Source organism: Podarcis pityusensis, assembly GCF_964106645.2.
Source record: "Podarcis pityusensis genome assembly, chromosome: 15".
In the NCBI taxonomy this organism is placed as follows: domain Eukaryota; kingdom Metazoa; phylum Chordata; class Lepidosauria; order Squamata; family Lacertidae; genus Podarcis; species Podarcis pityusensis.
Genome location: NC_138040.1, coordinates 38,985,338 through 39,010,483, shown reverse-complemented (window position 1 = coordinate 39,010,483; position 25,146 = coordinate 38,985,338). Strand labels below are relative to the sequence as shown.

Below are 25,146 nucleotides of genomic sequence, written 5' to 3'. Positions count from 1 at the left end.
GTTGGGAGAATAAAATCTCATCCCATCTGCACTATACATGTAAAGCTGTATAATACCACAGACATGGGTTCCCCCCAAAGAACTGTAGGAAGCATAGTTTGTTAAGGGTACTGGCAGTTGTTAAGAAATCCCAGTGGTCACATAGCTGCATTTTTCAGAGTGGTTTAACAACCATTCCTCCTCCTCCCCCCCCCCCCAAAAAACACAACAACTCAGAACTGTAATTCTGGGAGGGGAATTGGAGCTTCCTAATAATTCTCAGCAACCTTAAACCGCAGTTCCTGAGATTCTTTGGGGGCGGGAAGCAGGAGCCATGACTTTTTAAAGTGATATAATACTGTTTTCAATGTGCAGTGCAAATGGGGCCTAATTGTGGGGAGTTAAAACTCAGAGAAAAGACTGGATATAAATAAATAGTGCATTTGCAAGCTGACATGGATCAATTCACTCAGCCATAGGGGTGGAGGAGAAATGTGATTCAGTTCACATTTAAAAGTGACCCTACCTAGTTTGCCTACTTTCCAAACCATTATGCAAACAAACGCATCCTTCAAAATGTGCACTTCTGCCAAGTAATGTGTACAGACATGCTTAATACTGGGTTAAAATGTGCACTACTGAAAATAACCTGCAAAAATGCATTTTATTTGGCAAATTGTTTTTGCAAAAACGTTTAGGAGCAATTCATGCTAAAATGCTGAAATTCCATGAAATAAAATGGAATAAAAATGAAATGGAATAATATAAAAAAAAATACTGCAAACTTGTGGAAACGTGGAGAACTGAACCTAAGATTGGAAGAAATGAGAAACACAGAAACCAAAATTGTCACATAATAATAATATTTATTACGGCCATAGGCCCATACAGATAAAAACAAGACATAAATAACAGCTTGTGCACGTGGGAAAAAACAGCCGCTAAAACACCACTGTAACAATAAAATACTATGAGATGGAATGGCATACTGCGCCTTAATTAGCTTGTAGTGCTCCTTGGCAACGCTTTTGGGTAAGGACAGCGACCAGAAACCTAGCCACTTTCAGGGTCGTATGGGTATCCTTATCCTGCAAGATTTGGGCAAGGTGGAATTTTGGTGGGGTACCCTCTAATTTCTGCATGATTGATCCCAACAAATTTGCCCGTGGCACGTTGAACAAGGGGCAAGTGAACATAATGTGCTGAAGCGACTCCGGCGTCTCCTTATCACATTCGCACATGGGCTTGGCCCTTTGAGAATCTATGTCTCAGGACATTGGAGGGAAAAACGTTAAACCTCGCTTTGGTGAAGGCCAGCCTATGGGCAACAGTCGAAAGGGAGGAGAGGTATGATGGAACGCAGTAAGTTAAAGTAATACCAATGTTCTGGGGCGAACAAACACCTCCCCCCAGCGTATAATTTCGCTGTAAATCGATGTCATCCAGTCTTTGGCGGATCAGTCTTTGAGCAGTGATTTGATCTAGTTTTAGGGAATCTAAGGGAGAGATTCCATAACTCAGGAGTTTGGCATGAATTCTACTAGTCCAAAGGCTGGAGAATTCATCTCGCCATAAGCATTGGACAAGGTAATGGTCTGGTAATCTATGCCACAATGATAACCAATAACTGAAGACTTGCTTCCACAGGCAAGTTTCTAAGGATGCGATCTTCAATTCTAGTCGCATGGCTGCGTTACTTACGCACAGGGGGAGCATTAGGATCCGACGTAGGAATTGGTTTTGCAGAGTCTCAAGAGAAGCAAGATCTGTCATCACGGCCCAGAGCGGGGCAGCATAGGCAAGCGCGGTAACCACTTTTGCCTTGAACACCTTTAGGGCCGAGGGAACATGCAAAGCTCCATCCGAAAAGAAAAATCGGAGGAGCGCATATGACAGAGTTTTGGCCTTATTAAGTAGGTGTTGAATTTGTGCTTTCCACCCCAAATTGTATTGAAAAATAACTCCTAGGTATTGAAATTTTAGGACTTGCTCTATTTTTGCTCCGCCAAGCTTCCATTCGTATAATCTCCGACTTCTGGCGAAAATCAGAATCTTAGATTTAACATGGTTGATGGTTAATTGGTTGAGTTGACAATACGTGGCAAAGATCTTCAGAGCTCTGGTTAGTCCAACACGTGTATAAGATAGAATTACCGCATCGTCCGCATATAAAAGGAGTGGACAGCGATAATCCGCTAGTCTAGGCGCGTGTGTACTTGGAGATGAGTTGACTAGGGGTGCTCGCATGTCACTGATGAATAGGTTGAATAGGCAGGGAGCCAATATACATCCTTGGCGCACTCCCTTGTTTATTGGTATCGAATTTGTGAGGTCGCCCGCAGGAGTAAGTCTCACTCTGGCATGGGTACCTTCGTGGAGCTGACTTATAAGCCATAGGAGTCTTCTATCGATGCCCTGTTTCGCAAGTTTCTCCCAAAGAATATTTCTAGGAACGCTGTCAAAGGCTGCCTTTAGATCTAAGAAGGCAGCACAAAGGTAGCCCCGGGGAGGGGAGGAGTACTTCCGTGCCAGATGGTAAAGAACTATCGCATGATCAGTTGTAGAACGTTTAGTTCTGAACCCTGCTTGTTCATGGCCAATCTGGTTAGTCTCATCTACCCATCGCGATAGTTTAGTCAGCAAAAAGCTGGCATAAATTTTCCCTATGATCGAGAGGAGGCTGATGTTACGGCAGTTTTCCGGCTCCATTGGAGAACCTTTTTTATGAATTGGTACTATAATGGCCTCCTTCCATATTTTGGGGATGAGACCGGAAGCGTTGATTGCGTCGAAGGTTTTGGCCAAGATGCCAGCCCACCATTTTGGGTGTAGTTTGATGGCTTCAGCAGGGATCAGGTCCCTTTCTAATCAGGACAGAACTTTGGAACAAAAGTCCAGGGCCCTGCTCTAAGGAGTAAGCGGGAGAGTCCTCAAATTTTTAATGGACAGAAATATTCTTGCAGGCAGAGGGGTGGGAGTGTAAGCACACTTTTGGACCTGGGGCAAACCTTGTCAGGCATCGCTATGTTTGAGAATTAAGCCAGCCAGAGATGAGCACAGGGGGCCAAAATGAATGCAGTGCTAGCCCATTAGGATGGCTTCACGCATCCCACACAGTGTGGTTGTCATTATATCTGACATTCCTTCGGGCCCAAGTGCACCATCAGCCACACCTATTGACATCCTTTATTTAAAAAGATGAAGGGGGGAGTTGGGAGCTGTCTGCCTATGTGAGTGACAGACCAGTTCACAATATTTCTCTGATGAAAATGTTGTTTAGTCATTTAGTCGTGTTCGACTCTTTGTGACCCCATGAACCAGACATGCCAGGCACTCCTGTCTTCCACTGCCTCCCACAGTTTGGTCAAACTCACGTTGGTAGCTTCGACAACACTGTCCAACCATCTCGTCCTGATGAAAATAGGGACATCCTACTCCATAATAATAATAAAAAAATTATTGTTTATACTCCACCCATCTGACTGGCTTGCCCCAGTCACTCTGGGTGGCTTCCAACAAATATAAAAACTTAGTAAAACATAAAACTTTTTTTTTTTAAAAAACCTTCCCTATATGGAGCTGCCTTTAGCTGTCTTCTAAAGGTTGTACAGTTACTTATCTCCTTGGCTCAGGGGTCACTTAACTCCATACCCGCCAACATTTCTCTGATGAAATTGGGGGCATCCTAAGGAAAAGTGGGACATTCCTGGATCAAATCAGAAATTGGGTCAGCTTCTGTAAATCTGGGGCTGTCCCTGGGAAATAGGGACGCTTTGGAGGGTTTGAAAGAGTACATATGGCACAAGTCCAAGCAAAAAAGCTGTTTACACTGAGGTGGTTTTAGGCCTCAGAAGCACGGAGCTGGTCAATATAGTTGGCCAAACTGCCTGGCTAGTGTGCAGGACAGGAAAGGAGACCATCATACATGGTTTTTGTGTTAAACAGGCCAGAGCTTTATTTGAGGCTTTCGCAGGAGCATCATGGTTCAAGGTGTACAGGTTAGCAAGTCAGGAGCAATACAGTGGTATCTTGGGTTACAGACGCTTCAGGTTACAGACTCCACTAACCCAGAAATAGTACCTTGGGTTAAGAACTTTGCTTCAGGATGAGAACAGAAATCGTGTGGCAGCAGCGGGAGGCCCCATTAGCTAAAGTGGTGCTTCAGGTTAAGAACAGTTTCAGGTTAAGAACGGAGCAAATTAAGTACGTAACCAGAGGTACCACTGTAACTGGTTATTCATCCAACATATTTCCCCTGTTCCCCAAATGCCATTAGCAACAACTTGTAGGTTTGGTTTTTTTTAAGAATTTGCACTGATCTAAGAGGATAGCTGCATAGGACCTTCACTTCAGAAATGGAGAAATGCAAACTCTGAGTGGGTTTCCCAAGAGCTGGATCCATCCTACACATTAGAACTGCTCAGAAAATGGCCCACACTTGGGATCAGCATACGGATTCTAGTGCTTCGGTTTCCATATTCGAACCCGGCTTCCCTTCTCTTCCCGTCTCTCCTTGTCTCTAGGCCCATGGTGTGGCAAGGCACAGAACAGCTTGGCAGAGAGCAAGAAGCAGCAGCTGCATCAAACTCACAGTGCATTCGTTAAGCTTCAAGAGATGACAGGAGGCGAAGTGAGGAAGGCCAAATAGGCTGACACCACATCCATGAGCCAAATATCCGCTGGGGTCCAGGGGTCGGGAATCCTTCCCATTCCCGTGAATCAGAAGGGACCTCCCAAAGCATGCCAGGCCGTCTTGAAGGGTAGGAATGAGTACGGGAGGACCTGCCTCCCCACCCATCCAGTAGGGTTGCCATAAGCCTGGAATACTGCAGTTGGCAGCAGTGTCCGGGCAGAAACCGGAGAAATGTCTGGGAAAATCCGGGCGTATGGCAGCCCATGTCAGCAGGGCCGTTTTTGCCCTTTCTTCATAAAAATAGCTCAAAAAAAGTTTTGAAGTGGTTGGGTTTTTTTTGCGATTTTGCTCAAAAAGCTCAACAACTTTCACTGTTTGAAATATGGCAACCCTAGACTGGCCAATAAGTTATTGGTGTATGGTTTGAATTCTCCTTCCCCCCAGTTGGTCTTTATTGTCGTCTCCTACAAAATCTCTCTCTGCTCACCAGGCTCCCAATTTCCTGCACACACAAGGCCTGCATTCACACATATCATACAAACCCGCTTCCAGTAATCACATTGCCCTGCATATTAAAATTTTGAGGAGGAAGGTTCTATGGTTAGAATGTGCTTCTGGAAGCAGCACCGAAGTGCAAGGGGAAGGCAGGGGCAATAGAAATACAAAATCTGGTACAAAATTGGGGCTGCAGCCAGAACTAATCCATCTGCTCACTGCGCACACCGGCAGCTGGTTTTAACCTGTTTACAGTGGTGCCCCGCAAGACGAATGCCTCGCAAGACGAAAAACCCGCTAGACGAAAGGGTTTTCCGTTTTTCGATGCGCTTCGCAAGACGAATTTCCCTATGGGCTTGCTTCGCAAGACGAAAATGTCTTGCGAGTCTTGCAATTTTTTTCGCTCCCCCCCCCCTTTTTCTAAGCCGCTTTTAGCCGCTAACCCTTTAATAGCCGCTAAACCGCTAATAGCGCTAATCCGCTAATAGGGTTGCTTCGCAAGACCAAAAAACCGCTAGACGAAGAGACTCGCGGAACGGATTATTTTCGTCTTGCGAGGCACCACTGTATTAGAAAAGGGGAGAGCCAATCATGGTTTGGTCATCAGTCTTTTAGAACATGTCAATGCCACAGGCTTGCAGAATGGATTGGCAAAAACATACTAAAAAGAAGCACTGCTGGGAATATTAAGAATTGTATGTTGCTGCTACATGACCACCTCCAGCTGTTGTTCCTTCTGTGGTGCTGTTTATGTGGCTTATGACACTGAAGCCACAGAAAACAGACACAGTGCTTCCAGATGGGCTGTTTATTGGCACAAAATCTGACAGCCATTCCGCACTTTTTGTGCAATTATCCTGTTATTTTTTTTCTAACTGCAAAAGGTCCAATATGAAAAGAGATGGAAAATTGTGCTAGAAAGTGCAGGATAATAACTACTAACTGGCAATGCAATGAAACCTCTACCCAAGATTATCAGGATGAATGCTCAATAAACTGATGATGTATCAGATCCATGCAAGTTTGGTGCGAACATTATCAACATGAGTGCTCAATAAGCAGCCAGTCTGGAATCGCCCACAATCCCACTGGGCAAAGTTCCTTCTCGCTTCACTTTACAATAAAGAAAGCGGTCCTTATCACAAGTGGCTTTAAAAAAACCAACTCTACTAGTATCTTAAAATTAAAGAGTAAAGTAGCTGGCATTTTTAAACCCAGGAAAGACCTCCTCAGGCAGTTTTGCTGGGGCTAGATAGGCCTGGAAATCCCCTCTCTGGAGGAATTTAGATCAGGCACCACAACTAAGTGCTGAAGTGATATGATGTAAGAAAGATTTTCACAGGGATTGACTTTCCCAACACATGATGACCGGCTTTGCTTCTAAAAGACAGAAAGTGTTGTATGATTGTAAAATCCAGAGCAGCATGAACATGCAAAGGTAACAACTGTGGGTTCTGGGCAACTGGTTTATTTCTGTGTAGGCAAAAGACAATGAAAAACTCAGGCATGTCCACCTACAGATTTTAAGGCTTTCGTGCAGGCTGTTCCAGCGTATCCAAGGCACTTTCACACAGAAATTTATTGTGGAGGTGGTACTGCTAATGCATGCACTATTTTTTTATGAAATTCGCATAACGGCCTCAAAATGCATCATTCCCCCCCCCCCATTTAATCTGTTTGGAGGGAAAGGATTACTTAACAGACTTTCCATAGAAACATTAATTTGGGATTAAATTGGAAGATAATGTAGGGCAGCATTTTGATGAGGGTGAAGTCACGTGGATGCTGCGCAAAACTTGCACGCATGCTTCCACAACAAGCTGCCATGTGGAAAGACTCTCTCCTCCCTCGACAGGAGCTCCGTGGCAAGTATAAAGAACCCACAGCGGCGCATCCCATTCCTCACTAGGCAGGCACATTTGCAAAGGCACTAAAATGAGAGTGCAACATATTTTCTGAGGGATAGACATCTCCTTGGTCCCTCCCCACCCTTGACATTCTAATCACATTTTGCCTTCTTCCTGTCCGGCTAAAGGTACTTCGAGACAGAGACGTCCCTGCAAACAGGTCACTGGCAACAGGTGAGAGGGAGAGAGAGAAAGAGAGAATATTTTGCACAGAAACAGAATAACCTGATGAACTGGACTGGCTTTGGGATGCTGGCAACTGTCGGACACGACAAAACGTGTATGCACCTGACCCACAAAAAGCACCCACATGGAAACACCCTCACATGAACCTACGCCTAGTATTTTGTTGAGCTAGGAGCATCCCACAGACTTCACATTGTGATATGTGGGAGGGAATGTCCTCTTGTATGTTCTGTGTTCTGCTCCCCACCCACCCCACCAGAAACCTCAAGACATTTTAAAATGTTAAAAGTGTTCACTGCATTTAGGACTGTGTCCAGTGTTCCCTGTCTGCTAACTCAAGTGGGTGGGTGAGTTTTAATGTTTATTTACTTATTTATGTCATAAAATTTCTATACCTCTTGGTTGTAAATAATAATAATAATAATAATAATAATAATAATAATAATACCTTGAAGTGGTTTATGTTGCACTAGAGAGGAACCCAACCCAAAGGTTGTGCTAGCGGAACCTCAGTGTGCAATCTGTTGTGCAACAAATTAACTAAGAGCCTCTCTTCTGCAGCCATGGCGCATGGATGCAGAACATTTCACCTGTGGAACAAGTACCACTAGGTGACTTTAACTTAGTCTACATTGGATACAACCCAAAGGAGTGTCTCATGTGGAATTTTCACACCTCCAGTGAGGTACTCCCAATGTGGAGCCAATCTGGCACCTTGTTTACGGAGGTGAATGTGAAAAATTTCACTTTGGACTTCAGTGTGGCGCACATGGCACACAAAGGGATGGAGAAGAAATTTGATTCAGTTCACATTTAAAGGCAAAACTACCTAATTCTCACTTTCTCAAACAATGCACAAACCAGAATACATTCAGCCTTTAAAATTCACACTAAATAACCACATATACTAGGGTAAAGTGTGCATATAAATGCATATATTATTGAAAATAGCATGCAAAAATGTATTATGTTAGGGGAAATTGCTTTGCAAAAAAATGTGTATATGAGACAAAATTGCATACAAAATATGTATATGCAGATAAAATTGCACTAAAAGGCTAATGAATTTTCATGAGGTTGGTGGGGTATAAATAATGATATTTTGTTGTTGTTTAGTCGTTTAGTTGTGTCTGACTTTGTGACCCCATGGACCAGAGCACGCCAGGCATAATGATAAATAATGATATTATTAATAAATAATGATATTATTATTATTATTATTATTATTATTATTATTATTATTATCACAAACTTAGGTGGAATGTGAAGAACTGAGCGTAGAACTGGAAAAATTAGAAGCTGACATTGACAGATTCTGCCATCCCTATTCATAAGCCGTTTGGTCTCCAACCCCATCCCATTTCATAGCATTGAAAGTCACTCTCGGTGAAGCTACATAAGAACTGGAAATCCTTTCTTTCTCTTGAAGCCAGACTTTTGTATAACGGCTTACTGCACCATAAAGCTTTCTGTTCAAGCTAAGCAGCTTCCCGTGAGGGGCCAGTGTACTGGGAGGAGTCTGCCACAGGATATGTTAAAGCTATGCAGGTTTCACTGAAGAGACTATGTAACAGGAGAAGTCTGGCAAAAGGTGTGTTTTTCTACGTGTTTCCATTAACTTGTTCATGTTTACACACTGAATATGCTCGACTAGCTATGAAAAAGGTCACGGCTTGATTCATGTGAGCTGGGGTGGGGAGGTTCCCTTCATTGCAAGGTTACCCTTGGCTTCTTTCCTTGGGAACTATTTTGGAACAGTGGCAGTGCCAAAGGTGGCTCTGAAGGAGTAAGAATTAGCACACGTAACAGCTATTAAAGACAGCCCACCTAACAGATGCAGAAGCGACAATGCACTCTTCACAAAACATTTCCTTTATATAAACACATCTCTTTCCTTCTGGACATTTCCTGTCTCAGCGACAAAATGGCAGCTTAAGGAGGCTGCCCAACCTCAAGGTATCAGGAAAGAAGTGACCATAATCAAAAGCACAGAAGACTTGGCAAAAATGTTGTCACGCATGCGAGACGTGGCACTGTTCTGATGGCTTCCGGTGGCTCCTGCGCCAGGGGCGATGTTAGCTGCTTCTGGAACATGCTTCAGCCAGAGTTTGGTTGGCATCGGCGCTTCTGGCTTCTGATCATATCTGCTTCTTTCCATGTGACGGATGAAATCACTGTACAGCTCCCTGCACATCTCCCGCGCCACTTGCGTCACCACCCTGGCTTCCACCTCATCTGCCGTTTGGTTTCCGGTGGGCTTTATGTAATAGTTTGTGGTGGCATTCTCACAATCGCTCGCAAAGACATCCTTCGTAACAGGGTGGCTGTAGTTTGGGTAGAAAACGGGACGGGTAAAACGATTGCGGTTTTCGCTCCACCATTGCTCCTCATCGCTGTCATTGAAATGCAGGTGCATGTTAGACATGGAGCTGCCCAATCGGTCTTTCGCCACAGCGCCTGTTATCGTTTCTTCCGCCACAGGCTTCACTTCCGGCTTGGCCGGCATAGGCCCCTCTGGCCTACTCCCGGGATGTCTGAAGTCGCCTCCTGCGTGGCTGGAGTAGGTGCGATACTGCTCTATGCACATTTCGCGCACCACGTGCGTCACAACCCTGGTTTCCATCTCATCTGCTGTTTGGTTTCCGCTGGGCTCCGTATACTCGCTCACAGTGATATTCGTGCAATCTCTCACAAAGATATCCTGCGGAACAGGCTGGTTGTACTGTGGGTAGTAAACCTGGTCGGAGTAACGGTTGCGGTTTTCATGCCACCACCGCTCGTCATCACGGTTGTTAAAGTGAAAATTGACATTGGACATGGCACGGCCTAAGAGGTAGCCACCCACGGCTCCTGCTGCAGCTCCCGCCAGAGCTGATCCTGCCATATGTTTCATATTGGGCTTGGGTGGCTTGGGCTTCCATGGCTTACTGTCATATTTGCCCCAGCTGCCTCCTTCTCCATACCTAGGGTAACCAGGGTTTTGTGGAAAGCCAGGATTTTGTTGGGGATAGCCAGGGTTGTGTGGGTTGCCAGGATTGTGGGGAGGGTATCCAGGGTTTTGTGGCGGATAACCAGGATTGTGTGGGTTGCCAGGATTGTGGGGAGGGTAACCTGGGTTTTGTGGTGGATAGACAGGGTTGCCAGGGTTTTGTGGTGGGTATCCAGGATTTTGTGGAGGAGGGTTGCCAGGATTGCGTGGGGGGTAAGCAGGGTTTTGTGGTGGGTAAGCAGGGTTACCAGGGTTTTGTGGTGGATAGGCAGGGTTTTGTGGAGGGTAAGCAGGGTTTTGTGGTGGATAGGCAGGGTTAGCAGGGTTTTGTGGTGGATAGGCAGGGTTTTGTGGAGGAAGGTTGCCAGGATTGCGTGGGGGGTAAGCAGGGTTTTGTGGTGGGTAAGCAGGGTTACCAGGGTTTTGTGGTGGATAGGCAGGGTTTTGTGGAGGGTAAGCAGGGTTTTGTGGTGGATAGACAGGGTTAGCAGGGTTTTGTGGTGGATAGGCAGGGTTTTGTGGAGGAGGGTTGCCAGGATTGCGTGGGGGGTTACCAGGGTTTTGTGGTGGATAGGCAGGGTTATATGGAGGAGGGTTGCCAGGATTGCTTGGGGGCTTACCAGGATTTACTGGGGGATTAACAGGGTTGTGTTGTGGGGGAGCAGGATTGTGTACAGGTTGATTGTGTACAGGTTTGACAGGTCGATGTACAGGTTTGACAGGTCGATGTTCCACAGGTTTGCTAGGTCGATGATGTTCCACAGGCTTGCTAGGTCGATGATGTTCCACAGGCTTGCTAGGTCGATGATGTGAAGGCTTGCTAGGCTTTCTACTACTTCTACTGGACGAGCTTTTTCCCGAAACCGAGACAATGACATCCGTCTGCAGAAGAATAAAGAGAATTGCTATCGCGCAGGTCACCAAGTACTTCCCCATAATGGCTATTCTGTAAAACAAAGTAAAGGAATCAAGTTCTTTTTTAAGGAAAAAAAAGAGACAGGGAGGATATAACACAAAATGCAGAATATATAATTGCAAGTAGATGGTGGTGGTATTTCCAAAATGATTCTCTCACATTATATGTTGAGCAGGCTTTGGATGTGCCAGTAATGTGAATCTGACAACTGTCCAACAAGAGGAGAGACTGTAACCCAATGGAATATCACACACTTTGTATGTAGAAGGACCATGGGTCAAACCCTGGCATCCCCAGGTAGGACTAGAAAGGACCCTGTTTGAGTGCAGACAATCCTGAGCTTGAGGTACCAATACTCTGATGGGGTATTGGGCAACTTTCTGTGTTCCTAAGTTGATGTGCACCAGCTGACAAAAGTCTATACAACTTGCAAGGCAGGTTTTTTTGGGGGGCGGGGAATATAAAACAGCCCAGGTGTTTAAGTACTTGACTTACAGGACACAGTTACATCAGACAGAAGTCAGAAGGTAGCTCCACTTCAGCTATATATAAGCAGCAAACTTCTCACTTTCACGCCAGTTAGGAGCTCTTAAAAATTGTGCCACTTTCTTTGATGAATAATTCTGAGTCACTTGAAAACTTGCACATTCCAGCATCAATAGTCCAGTGAAAACCACCAACTTGCCAATCTGGTGTTTTCCAACACTACTGCACATACCAAAATATATACCATAGTAAATCCTTTCCCCAAAGTCACCCAGCTCAATCTATCTCCCAGTTATATAAATTCCTGTTGAAGCTGTAGCAGAATTTTATTTTAGAAAAACACCACATTATAACTGTGATAGTCAGTACACCGATCCCAAAGTTTCGCAACATTTGAGTGCATACACATATGAACCACTATGGATTATAGTGCAAATGATTAAATGTGTCGGCAAAAAGGTAGCTCTGGCGATCAAATGGATCAATAATCTCAAACTCACTACCCTCCGTCTCTCGTTGTTAGAAGCACGCTGTGAAACGAGGTCCTTTTACAGAATTGCAAATGCATCCACAGACAGGGGAACCAAAATATAATTAAAAAAATACGTTGAACCCATTGGAAAATCAAGGCTTGGTAAATAAAGTATAACAGAGATACCTTAAAGGTAAAGGTAAAGGTACCCCTGCCCGTACGGGCCAGTCTTGACAGACTCTAGGGTTGTGCACTCATCTCACTCTAGAGGCCGGGAGCCAGCGCTGTCCAAAGACACTTCCGGGTCACGTGGCCAGCATGACGAAGCTGCTCCGGCAAACCGGCACCAGAGCAGCACACGGAAATGCCGTTTACCTTCCCGCTGGTAAGCGGTCCCTATTCTACTTGCAAGCGGTCCCCATCTACTTGCACCCGGGGGTGCTTTCGAACTGCTAGGTTGGCAGGCGCTGGGACCAAACGACGGGAGCGCACCCTGCCGCGGGGATTCGAACCGCCGACCATGCGATCGGCAAGTCCTAGGCGCTGAGGTTTTACCCACAGCGCCACCCGCGTCCCATGCAAAGTGCATTTCCCTTACCCCTGAGCAATCACAATACGCCCACCCATATTTGTATTGGAAAGACGCGTGCTCGCCTTAGAAATTAAGCACTGGAGAATCCTCCCAAGGGAAAAAAAATACAGTTCAATTCTCTAATGCTCAGAAAGACCAAAGCCCCCTGCTTTGAGGCAGTGTGTTTTAGCGTGCAAACAAAGCTCTCTTCCTCTTCTCCTTCCAACCTTTTAAATGGTTCCAAAGGCTTTGGGGCCGGTGCCAATGAGCTGCTGCAGTTTGCCCTTTCCCACAGATTCACCATAATCAGCTTACACTTTTCCGGCATGCAAAGTGGGATTTTCCAAGTCCTGGGGTGCTTTATAGAGAACTCGCACCACCTCACCTCACCAAGCCTATGGGGAAAGTGCTGTTGCAATCAGGCCCTGCTGTGGGCTTCCCATGGGCATCTGGCCCCTGTGTGGACAGGGTGCTGGTTTGCATGTGCCTTTGGTCTGATCCTGCAGCCAAGCTCTTCTGATGTTCTGATTTTCTCAACTGCAAGTTGCAATGAGATGCACGCAATCACTGTTGGCCACAGCAGGTTCACAGCTTTGCTTCACATCTACAGTGGTACCTTGGTTCTCAAACGCCTTGGTACTCAAACAGCTTGGAACCCAAACACTGAAAACCTGGAAGTGTTCCGGTTTGTGATTTTTTCTCGGAAGCCGAACATGCTCCATTCTGAGTGTTACGCTTCCAATTTGAGTGCCACACTTCCCTTTTGAGTGTTACGCTGAGGTCTGTCTGTTTTTGCTATTTTGCGTTTTTGTGGCTTTTTGTTTTGTTTTTGGGACTGTGTGGAACTACTGATTGATTGATTGATTGACTGCTGTACATTGTTTATTGCTTTCATTTTATGGATCAATGGTCTCGTTAAATAGTAAAATTCATGTTAAATTGCTGTTTTAGGGGTTGTTTTTAAAAGTCTAGAACGGATTAATCCATTTTGCATTACTTTCTATGGGAAAGCACACCTTTTTTTTTGGAACGCTTTGGTTTTGGAATGGACTTCCGGAATAGATTAAGTTTGAGAACCAAGGTACCACTGCATTATTATTTAGCATGATTTTGAGGGATCCTTTACTGCTTTGTTCAGAGCCCACAAGCTGATTCAGAATCAGCACATTTGCCAGGGGCCTGTATCCCGCAAGAGCCCAGGAAGTTCTGTCTCCATTGAAGGCATTGGTCCAAAGAAAAAGCCTAGCATATCAGCTTGAATTTCCATGAGGGCGAGTTGGGCGACAGTGCTGTGGGGTTTTATTCTAGACAGCAGGGCGTCCCTGTATCATCTTGGTATTCCAACTTCCACTCAGAGTAGCTGTCAGGAAGAGCTTGTTTTGATTGCATAATGTTCCCTCCTTCCTATGCACTGTTGCTCTCAATCCGCTGTTTATCCCGCTCCCTCGCCCCCCTTTCTTTTCATTTGCACCCTCCTAACAATGGGGACACTGTATTCCACTAAAAATTCCTCCAGGATTGCCAGCAGGGCAGATATTCTGTTTTCTGGTCATGCCTCTGCTTGCTGAAGAGAGTCATCCATTCTTGGTAAACATGTGCTGGGCCTGGATGGGGTGAAGGGAGGGCCTTTGGCACTTATCACTAAAGAAGTGCCTAAACTGGAGCAGAGGCAAACAACTTTACCTTCCCGTGGGCTGTGGATGGTTCCAAGGAATTGCAAGTCGCCTCCAGCCTTCTAACTAGCCTGAGCTAGTCAAACCCAAGACAAAGTGTGTGGAAAGGTCTAATGAGAGGCTGTTGAGTTGAACTGGCTTCCAACTCGCCCTCATGGAAATTCAAGCTGGTATGCTAGGCTTTTTGTTTGGACCTTGATTGAGTTCTGGAATTTAGAATTGACCGGGGCTGTTGATACAATTTCTCCTTACTGCCCTCTCCCACCGTCCTTCATTTTCTAGGGAAGATGACAGAGATGAGCCTATTGGGACAAAGGTTAGCAGAGGCACTGGGTTACCACCAAGATGGGGTGGAGCTGACACTCGTTGCACACGTGTGACATCACACATGGCGTGCATAGCACCCATATGATGGCGCATGCATGATACAAGGAGCCGAGCACTTGGGAGAAGCCGGCCACTGGACCTGTGGTGCATGCCAGATGGGTGCAATGTGTGTAGGACCAATAGAAGATGGAGAGGGCCAAGGTGTCTTTGACATGCCTGGTGGTTAGAGTGCAAGTGATCGAAAACTTGGCCTGAATCTGACTGGCTATGACTCATAACTCATCTGAGATTCTATTCTTTGATGATACCAGTGGCAAATAAATCTTATTTATTCACCAGCATGGTGCCTGCAAAGAGTGTTGACCAGTGGAAAAGCATTTTACTGGAAAGCATGGAGGGAACAGTTTACAAAAAAAAACCCCAAAATGTGAATTAATATGTCTCTTTTTTAGAGATAGGGAAACTTGCCATTCCCCAGCAATATTAGGGCATTGACTGTGAACAGCCACAACCTAATGCTCAACCAGCCGCCCTCATCCAGCTACCCTCACATGTCCTACTTTTACCCCTCAGCCACACAACTGACCACAAATCCACAGAATCCCATTGAATGGACACGCCTTTCCACAAACGACCAGCTCATAACCATCCAAACCATCTGTGCAAGCCAAACTTGTTTAAAGTCTCAAAACATGCAAAAGAAGAACCTGTGACAGGAGTTTCTAGACCAGCTGCAAGATGTATACTCAGCCCTGCCCACACTCTGTAGAAACCTGACTTTTGTTTACTCTTCTGAGGTTTTGGAAGAACCATAGAATAAACCTGCAAGAAGCACCTCCGTGCTGACTTAGCAGCAAGATCCATGAGGTCTGCTTGTCACTGTAATATAAACATGAACACTAATAGCTGATACGTACAATACAGATATGCCAGAAGTCTGGCTTTTACTCAGATAACTGAATTGCTTTTTAGCCAAGGAGAAGAAACTCCACCCAGCTCTCCAGATGAAAACCGTAGATTTGATCGCTCACAATCAGAGTGATCCGGGAGGGCAGGGTTTTCCAAGTGGCATTCATGGGATCAAATGGAACTTTAGTATGGCTTGCAAGGTTACATATGGCCGTTGTTACATATCTTTAAGCACCAGGCAAAAACATTCATCTTCTCCCAGGCCTTTGGCAAATTAAACAATCTATGGCCTTTTAAACTGGGGGGTATTGTTTTTCTTTGTTACTATGTGATGTATTTTTGTGTTTTTATATTGTGAGCCACCCGTGGATCCTTGGATGAAGGGCAGCATCGAAATTTAATAAATAAAACTAAAATAAAAATTTAGGTTTGCACAGGTGAAGTGGATTAAAGTGCCCTGTTGCCCTAGTGCGATGAACCAGCTTTTTGCAATTATGAAAGTTACAGGGAAATGCGAGAAAAATGGGTGGATGAACTAAGGATTAATGTGAAGACATGTGAATCCCCTGCAGGCAAACCAGGCCAAATTCTTATCCTGTGCTATAACCACCATGTAAAACAAACCAGAATGAATGTTCATTAAGGACTGGACATAATCTAACCCTCACGTAAGTTTTGTGCAAGCACATCGAGATGAATGTTGTGTATAAACAAGTCATTTATTGTGATGTGTGAGGATTTTTATTTTATTTTTTAAGTTAAACTTGATACCTAAAAGGGTAAACGAAACCCTAGATTTACGGATTGCCAACCTTCTTGAGTCCATGGGCAAAGCACAACCTGCGTGCAAGAGCCCTCTACCCACTTGTGATTCCTAGCATACTGCCTCTGACTGTGGAGGGACAACATATAGCCATGAGGGTTAGTAGCCACTGACAACCTGATACTCCATGAATTTGTCGGATCGTATTTGAAAGTGTGGCGCTGTGGGTTAAACCACAGAGCCTAGGACTTGCCGATCAGAAGGTCGGCGGTTCGAATCCCCGTGATCAGGTGAGCTCCCGTTGCTCGTTCCCTGCTCCTGCCAACCTAGCAGTTCGAAAGCACGTCAAAGTGCAAGTAGATAAATAGGTACCACTCCGGCGGGAAGGTAAACAGCGTTTCCGTGCGCTGCTCTGGTTCGCCAGAAGCGGCTTAGTCATGCTGGCCACATGACCCGGAAGCTGTACGCCGGCTCCCTCGGCCAATAAAGCGAGATGAGCGCCGCAACCCCAGAGTCAGGGGTCCCTTTACCTTTACCTTTTATGGCATGTTAGGGGAGGATGGCTCTGTTAATTTTAGTTCTCTCCGTTTCTCATTTGTATTTTGTCTGTTCTGGATTTTCCAAAATTCAGCTTCGTTGAATGTCCACAAATCCTAGTGGCGTGAGAGAGGGAGAAAAACATTTATCTGTTCCCTTTCTCCGCTCCTTATGCCATTTTATGCACCTCTGTCATGAGGAGAGAGGTGATGAGAGAGAAACCCAAGCAAAAGGGGACTCCAGCAGATCAGCTCCCCAGACAGCCACACCATAAAATATTACCTAATCGGTTTAGCCTCCCAGTTCCCCGAAATCATGTTGTCTCCTCCACTGTCTAAAATTAGATTGCAGGCACCTCAGGGTTCGTTTTGACTTTGTTTGTTGCTTATGTTGTTCTGGAAATTGCACCAGTAGAGCTAGATTAATAATAGCATTTCCATCTAATTCTGCACTTAGGTTTGGAAGCAAAATGGAGCCACCAAAAAAAGTAAAAATAAAGTGCTTCTATACAGAATAGATCTTCCCAGGTATCCACAAGTGTATTAGTTTGTAAAAATCAAAGAAGAAGAGATTTTAGGCAAAACACAGACACCACAAGAGCCTGACAAGGACCTTCCAGGACCTATTGAATGTTGACAGCAGTAGAGGCACAGCCTGTTGAGGATGGCAGATGAAAATGAAAATAGGGACTGGTTATCAGTACTCCTTAACAACGTACAGTGAGTGTTCAGGTGGTAGAAATTTACAGAGGTTCCCTACCTTTTGGAAAGCCAAGAAACTGTCATAAAACCAAAAAATACCAGTTTCACAGAAGAAAAATGTGATGCTCAGAACTCTTCCTCCAAAGCAGGGGCAGGCAACCTAAGGCCCGGGGGCCGGATGCGACCCAATCGCCTTCTCAATCCGGCCCGCGGACAGTCCGGGAATCAGCGTGTTTTTACATGAGTAGAATGTGCCCTTTTATTAAAAATGCATCTCTGGGTTATTTGTGGGGCATAGGAATTCGTTCATTTCCCCCAAAAAATATAGTCCAGCCCATCACATGGTCTGAGGGACGGTGGACCAGCCCACGGCTGAAAAAGGTTGCTGACCCCTGCTCCAAAGCAAGCAGAACACCTACGCACCCCACCCCACAAAAAAGCAGGCAGGAAGGCAGCAAACAAACCACCAAGAACATCCCCTCCCCAAAAAAACTGATTTAAAAAATGGGGAGGGGCAGAGGGCACTGGTGATAATTGCGGGTGCCATGGTGACCACCAGTGCCATACTAGGGGGGAGGCATAATTAAAGGGTTGCCCACCAGGAAATTAAAAACTCCCACCACCCTTCTGCATAATCTGGTGAGTCTTTGAAACTTCCCACATGCCACTTGCACCCAATAAAGTAGTAAGTTTCAGGGCTGGTAATGGACTCCAAAACTGATCCCATTCACGCTTCACAGCAGAGAAAGGGAAGGTTTCATGAGGATGGTAGAGGAAAAGAGGGCGTCTATTCCTCCTCTTGGAACTCTTCCCACCATCAGCAGCAACACCAACCCAAATGCTGCCTTCTGTCTGAGGCTGTTTGGAGATCTTCCAGCAACACTCCTCTTAGGAGCTGGCAATGCACCGCACCATTTTGTTGCAGCCGGCCACATTGTTATTGTATCAATAACTCCACAGGCAGAGAAGAAACGCACTGAGACAGAAACCAGGAGAGCAAGCGCAGTGGCGGAGCTTCATGCTCTGGTACTGGGGGATGAGAGCAGGCGCAGGTGTGGCTGGCGCATGTCCCGGGGGCGTGGCATGCTGCCCACAGGGGCATGGCATGTGTCCTGGGGTGTGGCTCGCGACCCACAGGGGCATGGTGCCCAGCGTGGGGGGGGGCAGCTGCGATGGCACCCCACCGGGATCATGGTGCCGGGGGCTGTGCGCTCCCCCCGCCCCCCTCTTCCTCCGCCAGTGAGCAAGCGTTATCCTGTAAAGAATTGTTCTGGGAGGATCAACAAGTTTGTTGGCGCTGTATTGATCCATAGATCACTTATAGATGCAAAGAGTCTGCACACAGCCTTCTTTCTTGTTACCGATTGGGTAATGTTCTGGCCAGTTAATGCTTTGTAGCTGTGGCTACTGGCTGAACCCTTAGATGAAGATATATACAGTGATACCTCTGGATATGTGGCAGCTAGACTGGTGACTGGGAGCAGCTGCCAAAACCACATAACACCAGTCTTGAAAGACCTACATTGGCTCCCAGTACGTTTCCGAGCACAATTCAAAGTGTTGGTGCTGACCTTTAAAGCCCTAAACGGCCTCGGTCCTCTATACCTGAAGGAGCGTCTCCACCTTCATCATTCTGCCTGGACACTGAGGTCCAGCACCGAGGGCCTTCTGGCGGTTCCCTCATTGCGAGAAGCAAAGCTACAGGGAACCAGGCAGAGGGCCTTCTCGGTAGTGGCGCCCGCCCTGTGGAACGCCCTCCCAACAGATGTCAAAGAGAAAAATAACTACCAGATTTTTAGAAGACATCTGAAGGCAGCCCTGTTTAGGGAAGTTTTTAATGTTTAATAGACTATTGTATTTTAATATTTTGTTGGAAGCCGTCCAGAGTGGCTGGGGAAACCCAGCTAGATGGGTGGGGTAGAAATAAATTATTATTATTATTATTATTATTATTATTATTATTATTAGAACTCTTCTGGTTCCGGTTGCGAACTTTGCCCCAGGATGTGAGTGGAAATCGTGCGCCAGAGGTGGCACCTCATGTTAAGAACAGTTTCAAGATAAGAACGGACCTCCAGAACAAATTAAGTTCATAACCAGAGGTACCACTGTAGTTCCTAAGAGCTAAGATGACAATCAAGCAGGGAATTATAGAAGCTCATTTTGCATAATCTGGAGACAGATTGTTGGGCGGTGGGGATGGTGAAGGTATGGTGAATATATTGTAAGGTAAATGCATCAAATATAAACTGTGTCTAGAAACAATACAAGCATGCCATTGAATACAACCCCACACTGGTGCCCTAATTGCGTAGTACACAATTGGTGGTAAAGCAGTAAGATTTGGCGTGTAATAACAGTGCAGAGGGGTGGGGTCAATTTCCTCCCATTTTTACAAAACCAGGATTAATCTAATCAAATTTTCCTGAAACTATTTGGAATGTGTGTGCATGCAGGCGTGTATTGTATGTCTCAAAATGGTGGGAAAATAAAGTGTGCATAATTCTATTCTTTCCTCTGAGTTTAGAAGCAGCTACAAAGGCAGGTTTCATTAAAAACCCAAACTGAAGGAACCTTGTGGTCATGTTTATATGTCATGCTCTATCTTATCTTCCATTTTTCCTTGATATAAAAGGAGTTCCTCTTTGCTGAGAAGTCTCTACAATCCGACATTGTTTCAGAAATTTCTTGCACCCCATATATGCTATTATTTTGGGATATGTTTATAATGGCTGGTGAAGACAGCAAAGGATTTAAACATCCTGTCAACAGCTGCCTTAAAAGCTTTGTAAATGCAGAGCACTCACAGAATAAACCCCCAGACGGTTTATCTGTTGCGTTATGCAATGAAATACGACCGCCTCAAACTGCAAACCAAGGGAAATCCTTTTGCCTCCATTGCTCGTTTAGATGCTATGAGATCATTAGGCAGCCCGGCACTCTGATCCTAACATGAACGGACACCCTTGCAAATAATGTCTCCATTCAGAGTAGCTTAAAAATACAAGGAAATTGGCAGACGTGTCTACGATTTATGCAACATAGCAGCTGCAAGGACTCAATTTAATTTAATGAAGCAGATTTAATAAATATGAACATTCAGGGCTATAGAATGACAGCAGAATGTTGAAGATGGCATTTGGGAGGGGAAGGAAGAAAGAAAACCACAGCGTCTGGAATATTGCCCTCTTACGCTGCTGACAAGTGAACTGTAAGTATCTAAGAGGTAGAAATTAAGAGTAGCCAGGATGTGACTGAGCAGCTGTAAGCCCTGTAAATTCATTTTAAAAGATGAAACGACTTACCCTTATTTGGACTGTTTGGACGAGCTTTTCAAAGACCCTCTTCTTTTGTACGTCAGGTCTCTCTGTGTGTCCGGAAATCTATGCGTCTCTCAAAATAAGGAGCAGTAGGTGGGGCGTGCTGAACGCCTAACAAGAACAGTTGTTTTTCTTGGGAGATACGTCACTTGAGAGCAGCCTCTGAGTCAGCCCACCCTTCTACCAGTAAATGCATTAGGAAATTAGAGTTTCTGGATGGTGGGAGGGAGCAGGGGAGCAGAAACCTCCCCAGTCAGACTCAGGCGTCAGGAAAAAGTTGTGCTTTCAGAACTGGCTTCTAACTTTCAAACATGAAGTTGAACAAGGTACATATTTTCTAGCAGGATTTTAAAACTAGGACTATATTCCATGCAGTGTGTGATCACTGATTGTGGACATCTTTTTTGCACTCTTATCAGCTTCTGGTAGAATTCTACCTTTTTTCAGATTGATTCATCCTCTATTTAAAAATGGATGTTTTCTCCCCTCTGGTGGTAAGTTTTAAACAGAAGCGTGTTTCAGTATGATAGGGAGAATGTTCGCAGCTGACCACTGTCAAAACATGCCATTGGTGGTCCTTAGGATATTTTATTCCATGAGCTCTCAAACATTTTCCTCTGGGCCACACACTCAGAATAAAGATTTGCTTGTGCCACACCGATTTTCTAATTGATAATGAATACCACTGGAAAACAAAAAGAAACAACAACTAGCAGTGCTTAATGTATAACATAGAACACAAATACTTTATATTGTTTAAATGCTTCTTTGATTGTTGTTGAATCTTCCCGCCACCCTTGCCATCCTCTCCTCCCACATCCTCTGAGAATTACAGTTCAGAAGAATATAGGCAGAAGCCATTCTAAGTACCGTATTTTTCGCTCTATTAGACGCACCAGACCACAAGACGCACCTAGTTTTTGGAGGAGGAAAACAAAACAAAAAAAATTCTGAATCTCAGAAGCCAGAACAGCAAGAGGGATCACTGCGCAGTGAAAGCAGCAATCCCTCTTGCTGTTCTGGCTCCTGGGATAGCTGCGTAGCCTGCATTCGCTCCATAAGACGCACACACATTTCCCCTTACTTTTTAGGAGGGGAAAAGTGAGTCTTATAGAGCAAAAAATATGGTAATTTCTTTACAGGAAATGGGCCTGTTTTTAGTCAACAAGTGAAATCACCACTGTGATTGGTGGGTAGGGAAAGAATATACTGTATTTGTCCATTTCAGTTCCTTTTTGGTTTCTCAGTTTTTTTCAGTCTTAAATCCAGTCCCCCACATTACTGTAGTAGAGCTGCGGGGGGGGGCGGGGGGGGAGAATCTTCATGAATTTTTGTCAGCATTTTTGTGTGCAATTTTCCAAGGAAACACATATTTGTATGCTTTTTTGGATAATATATATATATTTGTGCAATCAGTTTTTCCCAGGGAAAGGTGGTGTATTTGCAGATGAAGAATGTGAACAGTAGCAAGTAATTTCTGAAGAGTCCTGTCTCCCACACAGGAGTGATTTAGAATGTTCAGATCCTGAGCAACTTTGCTAGCTGTTGCCCATTGCTTCTGGTATGGTGCAAAAACTTCTGGCAGCAATCACATCTCTCTCACCACACTTGCAAGCTAAAATAATTGTTTCCTTCCTGCATAAGCTTATAGTGGTTGACCCATGAAAGTGTATGACAGAGCTAACAGCTCTGAATGGCATTGGTATAGCTGAGTCTAACCTTCCGCTGTGCATTATAACTGAACCATTCAGATTTCATTTAGATTACTCTTATGGCCTTAGATCTTAGAATAGTCTTGAAAAACCTTTAGTGTTTTATCAAGATAAATTTCTTGATTTTTCACTATTAGCAGTACATTGTCAGCAATAAAGGCTGGCCTTACAGATGTTGTTTCCTATTCCAAGACCTTCATTCTCTTAGCTAGATCTTACATTCTCTACCAATGACTCTATCATAGTATTGAACAACCAGGGGGGATAATGGACATCCCTGTATTGCTACTCTAGACTGCCTTTTTTTATCTTCTGCTGTCTACACATACAGTAGCAACTGGATTCCTGTGTATTAACTTAACCCAAATAACAAAAGTAGGTCCCAGTCCCAGTTCTGCTTAATTTGAACCTGTTATTCCCAGTTGACTCAGTCAAATGCCTTTTCAGCAGCAATAAATACTAAGCCAAGTGGATCCTGTTTATTATTACAGGCAACTCCTGATTTACGCAGGTCCAACTGACATGCAACTGCGACTGCATGCACTGTGTCAAATCCAGAAGTCACTTTAAAAATGGCCCTCAAAGAGCCCAGAAAGGGCAAAAGGGCACAAAAACAGTGCCTAGCAATCCCACGATACTTTGCAAGTGCAATCCCAGAAGCCCTTGCACTGACCGTTGAAGCTGACCATTGTGGATGGACTTTCCAGACTGATAATGCTTTCCTTTTTCCCATTTATTTTTTTATTTGCATTTTCAAAAACAGGAACAGAGCATATTTAACCCCCTCCCCTCCTCCTGTCCTACTTACAACTTTGTACCAAATACAGCATGTATACATATACCATATAACTTCCCTTCCACCCTTTTCCTGGTTCCTTTGCTTTTCTACTACTCCGCATAATCCACATCTTTTTAATCATCCAATTTGTTACCTATTAAAAACTCTATCTATTTCAATTCCGCTGGATTTACGTGAGACCTGCTAAGCTATGTACCGGTATTTGTTTTTAAAATATTCGATAAACATTTTCCCTTCCTCCTTGTATTCCTTATCTTTTTCTCTTATCCTGTTCGTCAAACCAGCCAGTTCAGCATATTCAAACATTTTATACTGCCATTCTTCCTTAGTGGGTACTATACTCGTTCTCCACTTTTGTGCCAATAAGGTTCTAGCTGCAATATAGTAATAAACCCTTTTGGTTTTGGGGGGACCTTCGTTGTTACCATTCCTAAGAGAAAAATCTCAGGTGTTTTAGGGAAAGTTTTTTTTTAAAATATCTTTTTTAATTCATTATATATAATTTCCCAACATTCCTTAATTATTTTACAGGACCACCACATGTGAAAAAAGAACCCTCATTTTCATTACACTTCCAACATATACCTTTTTCTTTTTTATACATTTTTGCCAATCTGGTGAGTGTTAAATACAGATAATGCTTTCCAATGCTCTTTAAAAAACAAAACTTTGACATTTAAGTTCCAGCTTTAACTGACATATATTGGTAGCCCATTAACTCATGTTCATTCTGCTCATTAAAAAAAAAAAATGAACTAATGTTTCCCAAATGACTTTGTGGTTCTAAAGTTTCTAATTACTTTTAAAACATTTAAACATTTAAAACATTTTTTAAATAGCACTTAACAGTAATATCTGGGGTTCTAGTTGCTTTTACAGGTTTTTAGCCACTTTTACATGGCGCTGTGGTCTAAACCACTGAGTCTCTTGGGCTTGCTGATCAGAAGGTCAGCTGTTTGAATCTGCACGACAGTCGTGAGTTCACGTTGCTCTGTCCCAGCTTCTGCCAACCTAGCAGTTCGAAAGCATACCAGCGCAAGTAGATAAATAGGTATTGCTGTGGCGGGAAGGTAAATGGCATTTCTGTGTGCTCTGGTTTCTGTCATGGTGTCCTGTTGCTCCAGAAGTGGTTTAGTCATGCTGGCCACATGACCCGGAAAGCTGTCTGTGGGCAAATGCTGGCTCCTTTGACCTGAAAGCGAGATGAGCGCCACAACCCCATAGCCACCTTTGACTGGACTTAACCATCCAGAGGTCCTTTAGCTTTTTTTGCATGTAAAGGTAAAGATGCCCCTGACATTTAGGTCCAGTCATGGACGACTCTGGGGTTACGGCACACATCTCGCTCTATAGGCCGAGGGAGCCGGCATTTATCCGCAGATAGCTTCCGGGTCATGTGACCAGCACCACCCGTGTCCCTTCTTTCTTTTTACCTTAAGGTCCATAAATAGCAACACCCTAGAGGTCCTGGGCTCTAAGGAAGTTAGATTAGCCTCAACCAGAGCCAGGGCCTTTTCAACACTGGCTCCAGCCTGGTGGAACGCTCTGTCTCCTGAGACCAGGGCCCTGCAGGATCTGATTTCTTACCGCAGGGCCTGTAAGACAGAGCTGTTCCGCCTGGCCTTTGGCTTGGAATCAATTTGATTCCCTCCCCCTCTTTCTTTTTTTCCTTTCTCCTTCTGTGTTGGAACTCCTATTTGGGGACTTCCCTGGCTTTTTTCTGGCCCATGTAGGACCAGTCTGGATAGTTAGCCTTGGTGAAGACTTGACG

General features: G+C 44.7%; 2 protein-coding genes and 1 long non-coding RNA gene across 3 annotated transcripts in view; 2 read left to right on the top strand and 1 right to left on the bottom strand.

The window, feature by feature from the left end:
- Window positions 1–4,968, top strand: part of LOC308463885 — a 326,983-nt gene extending 322,015 nt beyond the window's left edge. The window contains exon 2 of the long non-coding RNA XR_013979774.1: window positions 4,197–4,968. This is a non-coding gene — a long non-coding RNA (uncharacterized lncRNA). The remainder of the gene's footprint in view (window positions 1–4,196) is intronic.
- A 1,591-nt stretch (window positions 4,969–6,559) lies between these two features.
- LOC308463761 (uncharacterized protein) lies at window positions 6,560–21,009 on the bottom strand. Its single transcript, XM_080982442.1, has 2 exons — window positions 20,850–21,009; window positions 6,560–11,135 (listed from the first exon to the last, which is right to left on the bottom strand). The coding sequence occupies exon 2, from the start codon at window positions 11,123–11,125 to the stop codon at window positions 9,152–9,154; it is 1,974 nt and encodes a 657-aa protein (XP_080838568.1). The 5' UTR covers window positions 11,126–11,135; window positions 20,850–21,009; the 3' UTR covers window positions 6,560–9,151.
- PRND (prion like protein doppel) overlaps window positions 19,495–25,146 on the top strand; it is a 17,739-nt gene continuing 12,087 nt past the window's right edge. Inside the window, exon 1 of the mRNA XM_080982659.1 lies at window positions 19,495–20,755. The gene's annotated coding sequence lies outside the window, so the exon portion shown is untranslated. The remainder of the gene's footprint in view (window positions 20,756–25,146) is intronic.